Source organism: Microcebus murinus, chromosome 13, assembly GCF_040939455.1.
Source record: "Microcebus murinus isolate Inina chromosome 13, M.murinus_Inina_mat1.0, whole genome shotgun sequence".
Lineage (NCBI taxonomy): Eukaryota > Metazoa > Chordata > Mammalia > Primates > Cheirogaleidae > Microcebus > Microcebus murinus.
In genome coordinates this window covers 84,176,258-84,191,461 of record NC_134116.1, presented here as the reverse complement: position 1 = coordinate 84,191,461, position 15,204 = coordinate 84,176,258, and the positions used below count along the sequence as shown (strand labels likewise).

General features: G+C 69.1%; 2 protein-coding genes across 3 annotated transcripts in view; both read left to right on the top strand.

Annotated features, from left to right (window-relative positions):
• Window positions 1–1,270, top strand: part of RASA3 (RAS p21 protein activator 3) — a 66,942-nt gene extending 65,672 nt beyond the window's left edge. For both annotated transcript variants that reach the window (XM_012765528.3, XM_076009616.1), the window contains one exon: window positions 97–1,270. In XM_012765528.3, coding sequence (XP_012620982.3) covers window positions 97–172 — 76 coding nt within the window. In that variant the 3' untranslated portion in view covers window positions 173–1,270. The remainder of the gene's footprint in view (window positions 1–96) is intronic.
• A 3,767-nt stretch (window positions 1,271–5,037) lies between these two features.
• On the top strand, window positions 5,038–13,891 carry C13H13orf46 (chromosome 13 C13orf46 homolog). Its single transcript, XM_076009643.1, has 8 exons — window positions 5,038–5,354; window positions 7,867–7,918; window positions 8,886–9,048; window positions 9,140–9,184; window positions 10,118–10,165; window positions 13,207–13,274; window positions 13,518–13,595; window positions 13,711–13,891. The coding sequence occupies exons 1-7, from the start codon at window positions 5,162–5,164 to the stop codon at window positions 13,582–13,584; spliced, it is 636 nt and encodes a 211-aa protein (XP_075865758.1). The 5' UTR covers window positions 5,038–5,161; the 3' UTR covers window positions 13,585–13,595; window positions 13,711–13,891.
• Window positions 13,892–15,204: the final 1,313 nt, after the last annotated feature.

Below are 15,204 nucleotides of genomic sequence, written 5' to 3'. Positions count from 1 at the left end.
CGTGCCGGTCGGTCTTCCGTCGTGTTCCGTGCTTGCCGCGGTGAAAGGTGAAGGTCCCGGCCGCGCAGGGCTGGGCTCACGCTCTCCTCCCGGCAGGGAGCACCCCATCGGCGACAGGACCTTCCAGAGCTGCGTCAGGCAGCAGTCGGAGACCTCCACGCATTCCATCTGACGTGCACGCCGTGAGGGGAGCGGGCACGAGGGTGGGCCGTGGCGCCTCCTCCCTGGGACCAGCGCAGCCACCGCACTGCCGAGCCACGCCGCCGGGCCATGCCGCCGGGCCACGCCGCCGCCCGGAGAAGCTGCCATCCCTCCCGCCCGCCCGCCGTCCTGGAGTGCGGCCGCCGGCTTTCGACCTGCTGACCCGCGGCCAGCCAGACATCGGGCCGTGGACGTCGACAGCCACGAGGGAGCCCACGCCGCGCCTCTGCCACAGAGCACGTGCTTCCGCCCGCGTGTGCAGCTCAGCATGGATCTCGCCGCGCCCCGCCCCGGGCACCGACTGCCCCGTGGGCCCTGGATGTGGCTTTGTTCCCGGCCGAAGGGTCGCTTTGCGCTGGACACGCAGAGCTTCGGGGAAATCCGCCCGGGGGTGCTGAGGGCCCGGGGGTCCCGCCGCAGAGGGGCCGCGGGGAGGGCCCGCTCTCGGCCTGGCTCACACTCTTGCCGTTTCCACGGGGTTTGAGGCACCACGCGGTTTCGAAGCTGTTTGTCTTAACGTTGTTAAAGGACCACTTTGAGGTAGCTCTTTGCTAGGAAGTGACTCCTGGCGTCAGGGCTGGGCCTGCGAGGAGCGGCCGCCGCGGGCGGGCACCCGTGCGTGTCAGGAGAGTGGCCGTGCTCAGAGGGAATCCACGCAGGGAGGAGTCCGGCGTGTGGGCGTGGGCCTGCGGTGACAGTGACATGGGCCCTCCCGGCCTGCGCCCTCTCGCCACGTCTCTGTGGACCCAGAACGCTGGCCGTCACCTCCCACGCCCCCTCCACGCACGGCGTCCCACGGGGCTGCAGGCGGGCGCTGGGAAGCGTGTGCACCGGGTCCGTGTGCCCCTGTCTCCCCGTCCCCGTTGGGGACCATCGTTCAGGCTCAACCCAGACTCGGGGACTGACATTGCCTGTCACCACAACGGTGGAGGAAAGTGTACGGTCGCCGTGGGGACACGGCGGTGAGGCTGCGCTGAGCTGTAATAGGGTTTGTATTCACGTCTGTTTATAAAATACTAATGTTTTGCAGCGTATTTTACTGGCCAATTAAAGGAGATACTTTATTCTTGCTGAGGACTGGTGTGCTCTTCCGTGCGCCCTGCGGTCACGCCTGGGGGGCTGGGCGCCGGCTCGGGAGCTGGATGACACCACTCTGATGACAGGTGACACCTATCATGACAGGTGGTGTCTCTGGTGATGGGTGACACCTCTTATAACAGGTGACAGATCTGACAGGTGACACCCCTGATGACAGGTGACACCCCTGATGACAGGTGACAGATCTGACAGGTGACACCTCTGATGACAGGTGATATCTCTGACAGGTGACACCTCTGATGACAGGTGATATCTCTGACAGGTGGTCTCTGATAATGGGTGACACCTCTGATGACAGGTGACAGATCTCTGACAGGTGACACCACTAATGACAGGCAGTATCTCTGGTGATGGGTGACACCTCTGACAGGTGGTGTCTCGTGATGGGTGACATCTCTGGTGACAGGTGACACCTCTGATGACAGGGGACACTTCTGATGACAGGTGACATCTCTGACAGGGGACACCTCTGATGACAAGTGGTGTCTTTGGTGACGGGTGACACCTCTGATGACAGGTGACATCTCTGACGGGACACCTGATGACAAGTGGTGTCTTTGGTGATGGGTGACACCTCTGATGACAAATGACATCTCTGACAGGGGACACCTCTGATGACAAGTGGTGTCTTTGGTGACGTGTGACACCTCTGATGACAGGTGACATCTCTGATGAGACACCTGATGACAAGTGGTGTCTTTGGTGACGGGTGACACCTCTGATGACAGGTGACATCTCTGATGAGACACCTGATGACAAGTGGTGTCTTTGGTGACGGGTGACACCTCTGATGACAAATGACATCCCTGACAGGTGACACCTCTGATGACAGGTGGTGTCTCTGGTGACAGGGACACCTCTGATGACAGGTGACAGCCTCTGGTGGCAGGCAGTGTGACCTGGGGGTTCTGGCATGCGGGGGCCGTGGCACGTGCGGCTCTGCTCCGAGTGCAGGGACGGGGGCTCCAGCTGCGCCGTGTCCCCAGCTCGGGCCACTCGGGGAGGGACGGGGAGGGACGGGGGCCGTGACGGAGACTCTGGCCAGGCGGAGACGCCCGGCACCTTCCTGATTCCTTTATTCCTCCTTTTTATTTTAGCACCACCGTGTCAGCCGTTATGGGAGAGTCCGGGGCTGGCTTTGGGCGCCAGGCCAGGCGCTTCCCGGCACACTGGGGGTGGGTGTGAGGGCCTCCTGGGGGCCGGGGCCGCACGGCCGGCGGGGCAGGGTGAGGCAGTGGGGCAGGGCGAGGACGAGGCCACACGGCCGGCGGGGCAGGGCGAGGACGAGGCCACACGGCCGGCGGGGCAGGGCGAGGCAGCGGGGCAGGGCGAGGACGAGGCCACACGGCCGGCGGGGCAGGGCGAGGACGAGGCCGCACGGCCGGCGGGGCAGGGCGAGGCAGCGGGGCAGGGCGAGGACGAGGCCACACGGCCGGCGGGGCAGGGCGAGGCAGCGGGGCAGGGCGAGGACGAGGCCACACGGCCGGCGGGGCAGGGCGAGGACGAGGCCGCACGGCCGGCGGGGCAGGGCGAGGCAGTGGGGCAGGGCGAGGACGAGGCCGAGGCCGCACGGCCGGCGGGGCAGGGCGAGGCAGTGGGGCAGGGCGAGGACGAGGCCGCACGGCCGGCGGGGCAGGGCGAGGCAGTGGGGCAGGGCGAGGACGAGGCCGCACGGGCCGGCGGGGCAGGGCGAGGCAGTGGGGCAGGGCGAGGACGAGGCCGCACGGGCCGGCGGGGCAGGGCGAGGCAGTGGGGCAGGGCGAGGACGAGGCCGCACGGCCGGCGGGGCAGGGCGAGGCAGTGGGGCAGGGCGAGGACGAGGCCGCACGGGCCGGCGGGGCAGGGCGAGGCAGTGGGGCAGGGCGAGGACGAGGCCGCACGGCCGGCGGGGCAGGGCGAGGCAGTGGGGCAGGGCGAGGACGAGGCCGCACGGCCGGCGGGGCAGGGCGAGGCAGTGGGGCAGGGCGAGGACGAGGCCGCACGGCCGGCGGGGCAGGGCGAGGCAGTGGGGCAGGGCGAGGACGAGGCCGCAAGGGCCGGCGGGGCAGGGCGAGGACGAGGCCGCACGGGCCGGCGGTGCAGGGCGAGGACGAGGCCGCACGGGCCGGCGGGGCAGGGCGAGGACGAGGCCGCAAGGGCCGGCGGGGCAGGGCGAGGACGAGGCCGCACGGGCCGGCGGGGCAGGGCGAGGACGAGGCCGCACGGCCGGCGGGGCAGGGTGAGGCAGTGGGGCAGGGCGAGGACGAGGCCGCACGGGCCGGTGGGGCAGGGCGAGGACGGCAGGTCCGGCCCCTGGGCCCCTCCTCCCGCCCCGGGCAGAGGGCTGCTGTGGGGGTGACCCCGGGGGGACCCGCTGCCCGCGAGGCTGTCCGGGTGCCTGGGGCTGAGCTTCTGCAGCAGCCGGGCCGAGCGCCAGAGCGGCCACACCAGGCGGAGGCGGCGGGACCCGCTTGGTTCCGGTGACGGGGGGCCATCGCAGAGAGAGCGGCAGAGGCGCAGCTACCTGGCGTCCGTCCTGGCTGCGGCCATCGGCCGGGCGTCTGGGTTGGCACAGGCGCCTCTGAGCCTCGGTCTCGGGGGGCCGTAGGTCGGGGGACCCCAGGGCGGAGGCTGCTGCCCACCGAGGCGCTTGGCAGGTGACCTGAGGCCTCCGGGTCGCCGGGGTGCTGTGACATGGCGGGGGAGGCCCCAGAGGGCTGGTCTGAGGGTCCTTCTGCCGCCCCGAACGCGGGGACCCCGCCGGGCACAGGCCGTGTGGCGTGGGGGTTACGTTGGGAGAAAGGCCCTTAAACACCGTGCCCGGCGGGGCCCCCGCGTCTTCCTGGAGGAGCCACGACGCCCGGGCACGGCCGGAGCGGGAGGAAGGCGGCGTCTCCCGTATCCCGGGTGGAGCTGGGCCCGCCCGCCCCACCGTCTCCAGCCTCCCGCCCCACCGTCTCCAGCCTCCCGCACGCTCCTTCCACGCCAGTGCCCACGTGTGGAAGCCGGCGTCCACGCCACACGGAACCCGCGGGACCACGTGCTGCCCCTCGCGTGGTTTAATTCCCGCCCAGCCAAGGACGCTCAGAGGTGGGGCTCTCGGACGGCCGGGCCTCGTGAGGCCTGGGGGCGTCTGTCGGGCCGTGTGGGGGCCCCAGATTCACGCCGGAGCCCCAGGACCTCCGTGTGCCTGTGGGGGGGCGGGAGGGGGTGACTCGGGTAATACAGGGTCACCAGGGGGGGCCTGGCCAGCCGGGCTGTCGTCCTTCTGAGCAGAGATGACGGGGACACGTGGAGGGACAGCACGTGAGGACACGGGGGACGCGTCCCCCCCCGGGAGAGCGGCCCTGGGGAGCCAGCCCTGCTGACCCCCATCTCGGACGGAGACGCCTCCGGAATGCGAGAACGAACTCCTATGGTTCAGCCATGGCCCGCGGCCTTTATCCCGCAGCCACACGGCGCAGGCTGGGGACGAGAGGTGGCGAGTTCACCCGCCTGCCCAGGGAGCCGTCCGCCGCGCCGTCATGGAGGCCACGCCCCGCGTGCTGAGGGCGCCGGCACGGCCCTCCCGAGCCCTCCCTCGGCCCCAAGTCTGCCCTGGGCGAGAGGAAGTCTCAGGTCCGCGAAGGGGTCCCGGCGGCGGGCAGGGCGCCCACGTGGGGCCCCGGGCTGGGCCGGCCGCTGCACCTGCCCGGGAGGAGACACTGGACCGGCCCGGGCCAACCTTTGACCTCCGACCTCGCAGTGACATCACAGCAGCCCCACGGCAACGGGGTCCCCAGGGCACATCCCGGCCACTCTCCCAGAGCAGAGGCCGGGAGCGGGCAGCCATGCACCCCCGCTGAGGCCGTGCTGGGAGCCGGCGCCGCGTCCCTGCGTCGGGATGGAGAAGGACGGCGCGGCCGCGGGCCACAGGAGGCACCGGCCCGGCCCCGGGGCCCTGCCGGCAGGGGCGGCCGCCGGGCACGCCAGGACAGCCGGCGAGGTGGCCGAGCTGCAGAGGAGCCGCAGCGTGGGCGGCCTGCACCAGAAGGGCGACCCTCCCAGCTGCCTCCGGAAGCCGCGCAAGGAGCCGGGTAGGGCTGGGCGGGTGCTGGAACGTTCCGGGTCCCCTCGGGTCGAACACACGGAGGCCGGCCGGCCGGGAGGGTCTCCTGCCCGCGGGCGGCACAACAGCGCAGGGGGCACAGGGAGGGCCGGGCCTGGGGACCACGCGGCCACCTGCTCACGGGAGGCCGGCCGGGCGCAGCCGCGGGGACCTTCTGCGCAGCCGCCCAGCGCTGGCCTGGCTTTGACCGGCGGGACGTGCAGGCCCGCCTCACATCACGCCCTCCGCCACGCCAGGACACCCCCAAACATGCCACATGGGGCCTGGCGTGGCCCAGGGATGGGCGCGTGAAACGTCCCGGCCTCGTTGGAGCACCCGTGGGTGCAGGCGTGATTGCCGCGCCACCTCCCCAGAGCGGCGCAGGCCCCAGTGGGCCGAGAGACGGCGGGGCTGGCGCTCTCCACACCTGCCGGCCACCCCTCCCCGAGTCAGCCCGCGGCAGGTGGGAGGCGGTTTGCTCGCTCAAGCCCTGGACGACGTGAAAGTCCAGAGCTGCGCCGTCCGGGGACGTGAGCCGTCGTGGCGCCTGCACCCGCCACCATCGCCCGGCTCCCCAAGACATGCAAAGTCCCCAGAAGACACGACCTGAGGCTGCGCAGGGACGATTTGGGCAGGGACAGGGCAGGGACAGGGCAGGGACAGGGCAGGGGCAGGGACAGGGCAGGGACAATAGGAGCAGGGACGATAGAAGCAGGGACAGGAACAAGGATGGTAGGAGCAGGGACAGGAGCAGGGACGATAGCAGGGACAGGAGCAGGGACAGAGGCAGGGGCAGGGCTAGGAGCAGGGATTATTTGGGCAGGGACAGGAGCAGGGACGATAGGAGCAGGGACAGGAGCAGGGATGATAGGAGCAGAGACAGGAGCAGGGACGATTTGGGCAGGGCCAGGAGCAGGGCCAGGGGCAGGGACAGGAGCAGGGACGATTTGGGCAGGGACAGAAGCAGGGACAGGGGCAGGGACAGGAGCAGGGACAGGGGCAGGGACAGGAGCAGGGACAGGGGCAGGGACAGGAGCAGGGACAGGGGCAGGGACAGGGGCAGGGACAGGGGCAGGGACAGGAGCAGGGACAGGGGCAGGGACAGGAGCAGGGACAGGAGCAGGGACGATTTGGGCAGGGACAGAAGCAGGGACAGGGGCAGGGACAGGAGCAGGGACGATTTGGGCAGGGACAGAAGCAGGGACAGGGGCAGGGACAGAAGCAGGGACAGGGGCAGGGACAGGAGCAGGGACAGGGGCAGGGACAGAAGCAGGGCCCAGTGCTGGAATGGCCTTCCCCAGATGGCGTGAGAGCAGGGCCACAGCAGGGGCCACACGGCACACGCCGCCCTCCGCCCCGGACCCTCTGCGTGGGGCCCAGACGTGTTCCAGGAGCCCGGCCCCCAGAGCGTGCCGCCACCAGGCAGCTGAGGGGCCGTCCCAACTGCGTGTCCTGACGCTGCTCACGCCGTGGCGCGGAAGCCCGGCGCACGTTCATCCCGTCCTGCGACATCCCCACCCTGTGACCTCCCGGGCTTCATACCAGCTCCCCTGTGGTCAGCCCATTGTCGGCCCCGTGGTTGGCCCGTGGTCAGCCCTGTGGTCAGCCCACCCGTGGTTGGCCCCGTGGTCAGGCCCATGGTCGGCCCCGTGGTCAGCCCTGTGGTCAGCCGCTGGCCTCACCTCCCGGGACCCCCCAGAGCTGCGCCCTGCTGAAGTCCCCACGCCCGGGCCTGGCGCGGAGCTGGAGGAGAGGCCTGGGTGGCGGGTCCCACTCTCCCGTTCTGGCGGGAAGTGCCGGGCGGGGCTGCTCGCAGACTCCGGCCAGGCGCGCGGGGCCCTGGCGCCTCCCGCCCCGCTTGCGTCCCTGCCAGCCGCAGGGAGCAGGCAGAGTCTGCGGGCCAGAAACCCGACGGGTGGGACGGCAACCGGCCCGTGACCCCCCGCAGACGGCTGTGCGGGCCGCAGGCTCCCTGGGAATTCGGCGTTTCGCTACAACAGAGCGAGCGGGAAACCGAGGACGCCCTGCACCTCCTGACAGGGACCCGCCCCGGCCTGGCGCGGGCTGAGCTTGAGAGCCGCTCGCACCCGCACGCCCCGCAGCGCCCGGGCGAGGTCCAGGAGCCTCCCGGGACCCTCGCCAGCTGCTTTTGGGACAAGGACCTCGAGGAACACCCGGCAATGCCCCACGAGGGCCCGGGGGTCCATGACCGGAGTGTTCTCTGCACAACCACGGCGGCTTCAGGACGCCGGGCCGCGGCAGGGGCCTCGCCCACCCCTGCTGTGCTGCTCCACCGTCGTGCTGGGCCAGACCGAGAAGTCGCCACGGGCCTCCCCCAAGTCCCTGGGGGCCCAGCGCCGTGGGGCTGCGCGGTGGAACATGCCGGAGCTGCAGCCGCGGGAGGCTGAGCACACGGCCAGCGATGGGGGCAGGGCCGGGCCCCAGGCTGGCGCACGAGGCCACGGAGCTGACGCGATGACCGCTCTGTGCTTCCTCCCCAGAGTCTGAGGATCCGGGGAAAGACCCGCGGAGTGACGTGGAAGACTCCAGCTGGTAAGTGCGGCCTGGCGTGGCGGGCCCAGGCGCAGCCCTGGAAACCCAGGCGCACGGGCTGTGAGTGCCGGAGACCCGGGAGGGGCCTGGGGTCCCCCAAAGACCCCACCCTAGGGCTGGACGGGGGTCGGGGAGAAACATCCGGAGAGGGACCCAGCCAGGGGCTCTCGCGACTGCGCCCCAGTGGCCCTCCTGGGGACAGGTGCAGTCGGTTGCCGCGAGGGGCAGCTCCAGTGGCTTCGGTGGGGGCTGGGCGCCTGCCTGCTCACGCCACCTCGCTGCGCCCGGTCTTGTCTGCCCGCGCACCCTCCCGCCATATCGGAGTAGGGGACAGTCACCGGGCCACCAGGGATTTTTCTCAGATGCCAACAAGACCGGTTCCCAGCAGCTGCAGCAGGGCCCAGGCGGGGCCAGTCCCCCCCCCCCCCCCGGTTCACAGACGGGTCCCCTGTGGGGCCACAGAGTGACCTGGCCCCGGAGTCCCCGGCGGATAAGCGTGAGGTGCCACGTGTCTGCGGTGGGTGTCTCAGGCCAGCCTGGCGCAGCTCCCTGGGGAGCCCGAGGCAGTGAGCTCACCGTGGCCAAGTCGGGCCCGCAGCCCCCAGAGCCGGCGGCCGGGGTCCTGCCGTCCTCCCGGGCTGCAGGCTCCTGCACACCTGGCCATGCCCGTCCCGCCCCGTCCCGCCTGGCACCCTCGTGGGGGCTCCGGTGTGTGCCACGGGGTGGCCACGTCCCCCCCAGAGCCAGCTTTGGCGCCGCCTTCCGCGCAACCCAGGCTGGCCGTGCACACCTTGGTGCCGGGGCAGCAGCGGAGGGCAGTTCCGGACGGCCTCCTCCCGCCCAGACCGTCCCTGCCAGGGGACCCGCGGCTCAGGCCCCTCTGCCCGGGGAGGCCCTCCCGGCGCACGGCCCCGGGGCCCCGTGTCCAGAGCGGCGCCCCCAAGCCGGCGTGTCCCGTCTCGTGCAGCCAGGCGGAGGCAGACGCAGGAGAGAAGGAGGAGGGCGACCTTGCACAGGCAGAGCCCGCGGCGGGAAGAACGGAACCGGAGCCTGAGAAGGGTGGCCCGGAGCCCAGCGCCACGGGGGAGCCGCAGGGCGAGCGCGGCGAGCAGTGTGGCGGGGAGGCCAAGGTCAGGTCGCGCCCGGCCGCCGCGGCAGAGCCCTGCCCCCTGCCCCCGAGCCCTGCCTCTGTTTACCTGGTCGGTGTCTTTGGGCTTGCAGGAGCCGGAGCCTGAGTCCGTGAAGCTAAAGGACCCGGAAAAAGAGGCAAGTGCTCTCTGCCGTGGTGGCACCAGTGGGATGGGGAGGCCCGTCCAGGCGCCAGTCCCGCCGGCCACGAGCCTGCCACGGACCGTGGCGGGGGTCATCTCAGCAGGCGGGGAGCTGAAGGGCGGGCCGAGCCCTACGCTCTGTGCCCACGGCGGCGTCCGCGCCTGGCTTGCCAGATGCTGCGGCCACTGGCAGTGCGTGGGGGCTGGGAGGGGGGACCTCGTGTGACCCTGAGACGTGGCAGAGACATGGCGGTGCTGAGCTGGGCTCCCCGGGCACCCGATGAGGGAAGGCGGCTTCTATTCTCCTCCAAGCCTCGTGCAGGGGCAGACACGGAGCTGGCCAGGCTGTGACACAGACGTCCCTGCTCCAACTCTGGCTCTGAGAAGCCCTTCACCCCCCAGACACGTCCCTGGGGTTGGCCAAAGTGCTGCCATCGGGGACACGGTCCAGCCAGCCGAGGTGCCCAGTGAGAGGCCCAGGGCAGCGGCTGAGCCCCGGGGCATCCACGCCTGGGTGGGAGTCCCGACTACCTGGGTGCCGGTGTGGCCTGTGGTTCCGTGGGTGCAGAATCCACGCGCCGCCCCGCTGAGCAGGGCTGGGGGAAGGGGTCGCCCCAGCTCTGGGCCTTGCCCCGTGCCCGGAAGCCCTGGTCCCAGAGGGCACCGGTGGAGGGCGCCTTCCAGGCTGCCAGGGCTGTGGTGGGAGGAGAGTGGAGTGGGGCGAGAGGGCTGAGTCCTCCCAGGACAGCTCCCGGTGCTCCCGCCGCCCACGCTCTGCCCCGCACTGTGGCATCTGGTGGCACTGGTGGCCCTGGTGGCATCCTCAGGCCGGGCAGCCCCAGGGCGGGAGCCCCGTTCCCCTGGGAATTCCGCTTTCCTCCCTTGCTCATGCACGCCCGCCGCCCACCTCTTTGGTTTCCATTCGCAGAAACCATCTGTGTTTGTGGAGATCGACCTGAGAGACCACGCCGAGGAGGTAAAGACGAGGCCCTCATGCGCGCAAAGCCACGCCAGCCACCGGCAAGGTGCCTGCGCGTCTCAGGCCAGGCCTGAGAGCCTTCCCCAGAACTTCCTGTGGCAGGCGTGTGCTGCGGGCAGGCAATTGGGAGGGCCCTGGCGGGGCTCACCCTCACCCTCCCACACCCCAGCCTGCGCCCACACCAGCACCACCAGAGGCGCCAGGGCCTGGGCCAACCTCAGGGTGTCTGTGGGGCCCAGACCTCCCGTGGGGTCGCGTTGGGGTGGGAGTCGGGAGACCTGGTCTTGGCTGGTGAATGGCTCTGCCGGCGAATGTGCAAACAGCTCTTCCCTCTCTGAGCCTCAGTTGGCTCCTCTGTGCGATGGGGATCATGGTAGTATCGAGACTCTAGGTGGTGTTGTGAAGTTCTCAGAACAGTGCCGGACACTCAGAACACCTCAGTATTGCCATCATCACTGCCATCATCACTGTGATACCACCACCATCATCACGTCACCATCGCCACCACCACCATCGTACCCATCATCATAACCATCATCACCATCACCACCACCACCACCACCACCACCATCACCATCACCATCATCACCACCACCATCACCATCACCACCACCACCATCACCATCACCATCACCACCATCACCATCACTACCACCACCATCACCATCATCACCATCACCATCACCTACATCATCACCACCACCATCACCATCACCACCACCACCATCACCTACATCGTCACCATCACCATCATCACCACCCCCACCATCACCACCACCATCGTACCCATCATCATAACCATCATCACCATCACCACCACCACCACCACCATCACCATCACCATCATCACCACCACCATCACCATCACCATCACCACCATCACCATCACTACCACCACCACCACCATCACCACCATCATCACCATCACCACCTACATCATCACCACCACCATCACCATCACCATCACCATCATCACCATCACCATCACCTACATCATCACCACCACCATCACCATCACCACCACCACCATCACCTACATTGTCACCATCACCATCATCACCACCCCCAGCATCACCACCACCATCACCATCATCACCATCACCAGCACCACCCCCACCGTCACCATCATCACCACCCCCACCATCACCACCACCATCACCATCATCACCACCCCCACCATCACCACCACCATCACCATCATCACCACCCCCACCATCACCACCACCATCACCATCATCACCATCACCAGCACCACCCCCACCATCACCACCACCATCACCATCATCACCACCCCCACCATCACCACCACCATCACCATCATCACCATCACCAGCACCACCACCATCACCATCATCATCATCACCATCACCACCACCATCACCATCATCACCATCACCAGCACCACCACCATCACCATCATCACCATCACCATCACCACCACCATCACCATCATCACCATCACCAGCACCACCTCCACCATCACCATCCACCATCACCATCACCACCACCAGCACCACCAGCACCACCAGCACCATCATCACCACCCCCACCATCATCACCACCCCCACCATCACCACCACCATCACCATCATCACCACCCCCACCATCACCACCACCATCACCATCATCACCACCCCCACCATCACCACCACCATCACCATCATCACCACCACCACCCCCACCATCACCACCAACTGGTCACCACCACCATCACCATCATCACCACCACCATCATCACCACCACCACCACCACCAACAACTGGTCACCACCATCATCACCACCATCATCACCACCACCACCATCACCACCAACTGGTCACCACCACCACCACCACCAACTGGTCACCACCATCATCACCACCATCATCACCACCATCATCACCACCACCACCACCATCACCACCATTGTACCCATCATCATCATAACCATCATCACCATCATCTTCATTATCTATAAAAAGAAGAGGTTGACCCGAGGCTTGTCTGGGCCCTTCCAACACAGATATCTGGCATGCCTTCCTTCGTTTCTCAGCTGTAGCAAACCGTCATCATTTTGGAGGTTTCTTAAAGTTCTTTCTTGGCAAGTTTAGGCTTCTGCCTGGGGCTGGTGATTTTCCAGACATCCCTTTGCCCTAAGGCGGACAGCGCTGGTTGTGACTCCCCCAGGAGGCCACTCCTGGAGTACGTGGGTTCCATGGGGTGGAGGAGGGCCAGCCAGCATCAGAGTGGGAGGAACAGGCTGCGAGTCCCTGTCTGTGGTCGGGGAGGCCACGTCAGGGCGCAGTTCCTTGGTCAGGGCCCCCAGTTTGAAATTTCCCCTCAGCAGAGCCCTGTCGGTGGGAGGTCATCTGGGGCCCTCTCCGCGCCCCCTCTCCATGCCCCCTCTCCACACCCCTGTCTCCGTGCCCCCGTCTCCGCGCCCCCATCTCCTCGGCCCCTCTTCGCGCCCCCTCTCTGCTCCCCCATCTCCGCACCCCCATCTCCGCGCCCCCCTCTTCGCGCCCCCTCTCCGCGCCCCCGTCTCCACGCCCCCTCTCCGCGCCCCCGTCTCCGCGCCCCCTCTCCACGCCCCCGTCTCCGCGCCCCCTCTCCTCGCCCCCTCTCCGCGCCCCCGTCTCCTCGCCCCCCTCTTTGCGCCCCCGTCTCCACGCCCCCATCTCCACGCCCCCTCTCCACGCCCCCCTTCTCCGCGCCCCCGTCTCGGCGCCCGCCTTCTCCTCGCCCCCTCTCCGTGCCCCCATCTCCTCCGCGCCCCCATCTCCGCGCCCCCCTTCTCCTCGCCCCCTCTCCGTGCCCCCATCTCCTCCGCGCCCCCATCTCGCGCCCCCGTCTCCGCGCCCCCGTCTCCGCGCCCCCGTCTCCGCGCCCCCATCTCCTCCGCGCCCCCGTCCCCTCCGCGCCCCCGTCCCCTCCGCGCCCCCGTCTCTGCGCCCCTGTCTCTGCGCCCCTGTCTCTGCGCCGACTGCCCCTGACCCTCCGGCAGGTCGCCGGTCAGGCCAGGTGGCTGCGGCCGACACCTGTCCTGCTGCTCCCCACAGGTGGCCACCTGTGCCGCGAAGGAAGAGCATCGGTCCCGGATGGACACAGGAGATGGGTCGGAAGACGAGTGAGTGACGCTGGTTGGGTCACACTGGGGGGGGCATTTCCTCCCCCACTTCCGGAAGCCGTCTGTGCACACCTGGGGCAGAGCGGGCGGGCCCCACCTGTCAGCCAGCAGAGCACCAGGTGTTGGGGGGAAAGAGAGGTCAGAGGGCACCTGCCGGCATGCGCAGGGGTAGGGGTGCTGCTCTAGAGCGCGAGGCCAGCCGGGACCTTGCTCACCCCTTCGCTCCCCCTGCCCCCCCCCCAGGGCGCGGACCAGCTGGGTGTGCTGCATCCCGTACACGACCAGGAGGAAGGTGAAGGACGGCGCGTAGCCGCGCAGCAGGTACTGGGCTCGGAGAGGGGGTGGCGGGGACGGCAGGCAGGTGTCGCGGGGATGGTGCCCACCTGCCCCCAGAGCCTCCCCCGCCAGCCGCTGAGGCTCCGTCTCCTTGTCCCAGGACGCCAGGCGGAGCGCGGCGCGGACCACGCCTGCCTCCACGCGGAAGACCCTCCCCGCCCTGACACAGGCCCGAGGCGGACGACCAGCCGGCGTGAGCCCCGCACACGACCGCTGCCCGCTGGGGCGCGGCGACCCCGGCATCTCTTCGGAAGACACAATAAATGCGTTAGGGGACAGGCTCTGTCTCTCTGGGCTCCAACCTCCCCTCTGGCTCGGGGGCGTGAGGTGGGGGCAGGGGCGCCTGGGACACGGGGTGGGGTTGGGGGGGGCACACAGCCCCCCACGGCGCCCCGGAACACGCGACGGTCGGGAGGCGCCTGGGGCGGGCTGCAGTGGCCGCCAGTCACCGAGGGTGTGGCGGGCACAGGCTGGGCGTGGCGGGGACGGAAGTCACAGCACTGGCATCGCGATCTGCATTTGGGGGAGCCCTGCGCCCTTGTCCAGAGGAGGGGGAGGGTCCCCCAGTGGGTGCGGGGTTGGGGACCCCGCTCGCCACATCCGGCTTTGCTCTTTTGGTCACAACTGGAGGCGGGAGCGAGGGGCCACCCCCAGGCGGGGTTGTGGTGCCCACGGCTCTGGCCGGGCCGGGTGAGGCCACGTCCTCCCCGCCAAGCCGGCCGACTGTCCCCCGAGCCGGCGCAGGAGGGGGCTCCGTGTACTGTGAGAGCCGCAGGCATGGCCAGAGCCACCTGGGGGGTCCCACCTGGGACAAATGCCAGGGCGCTGGAGCCCACGGTGGTCGGACGCTGCCCCCTGAGGTTCCAGGAGCGAGGGTGTCGCCCGATGCCTTGGAGGTGGGCGCAGGGACCCGACTGCGAACCGACCAGGAGGCCACTCAGAGGAGGCAGAGACGGAGCAGGAAGAGGGGCCTAGATGCAGCTTTGTGGCACCTTGTTAAACCTGCGTAGCCAGGACCGACCGCAAGGGGCTGACGGTCTGCAATTTCATCCTGAAAACGTGCCCAGCCTCACTCCCACAAACACGTTTCACCAGAACCCGACCAGAGCTCTCTCACATGCTGACATGCACACATGCACACATGTATGCACATAGCAGGGGGCTCCGTCCCCTCTGCGCCACCCTGGGCGCAGGGGCTCCGAGGGGCAGGCGGAGAGAGAGCTGCAGCCGCCGCCTCCCAGAGGGGACGGGCCGGCCCAGGTGCAGCCAGGGTGTGGAGCTGGGGCTGGGCCGGGTGTCTGGGGGCTAGGCTGGGATCTGGGGTCTGGGCTGGGGGGCTGGGGTTTGGGGGTCTGGGTTGGGGGGGCTGGGGTTTGGGGGGCTGGGGGCTAGGCCGGGATCTGGAGTTTGGGGTCTGGGGGTCTGGGACTGGGCCAGGGGCTGGGATCTGGGGGCCTGGGGACTGGGGGTCTGCGGTTTGGGGGGCTGGGCTGGGGGGCTGGGGTTTGGAGGTCTGGGGTTTGGGGGTCTGGGGTTTGGGAGTCTGGGGTTTGGGGGTCTGGGGCTGGGGGGCTGGGGGCCGGGGATCTGGATA

Excerpts from the sequence above, each read along its gene's own strand:
- C13H13orf46 (XM_076009643.1), top strand. The coding sequence starts at position 5,162 with ATGGAGAAGGACGGCGCGGCCGCGGGCCACAGGAGGCACCGGCCCGGC. Across the intron at positions 9,049-9,139 it reads AGTGTGGCGGGGAGGCCAAG|GAGCCGGAGCCTGAGTCCGT; the intron begins GTCAGGTCGCGC and ends TTGGGCTTGCAG. Across the intron at positions 9,185-10,117 it reads TAAAGGACCCGGAAAAAGAG|AAACCATCTGTGTTTGTGGA; the intron begins GCAAGTGCTCTC and ends TTCCATTCGCAG.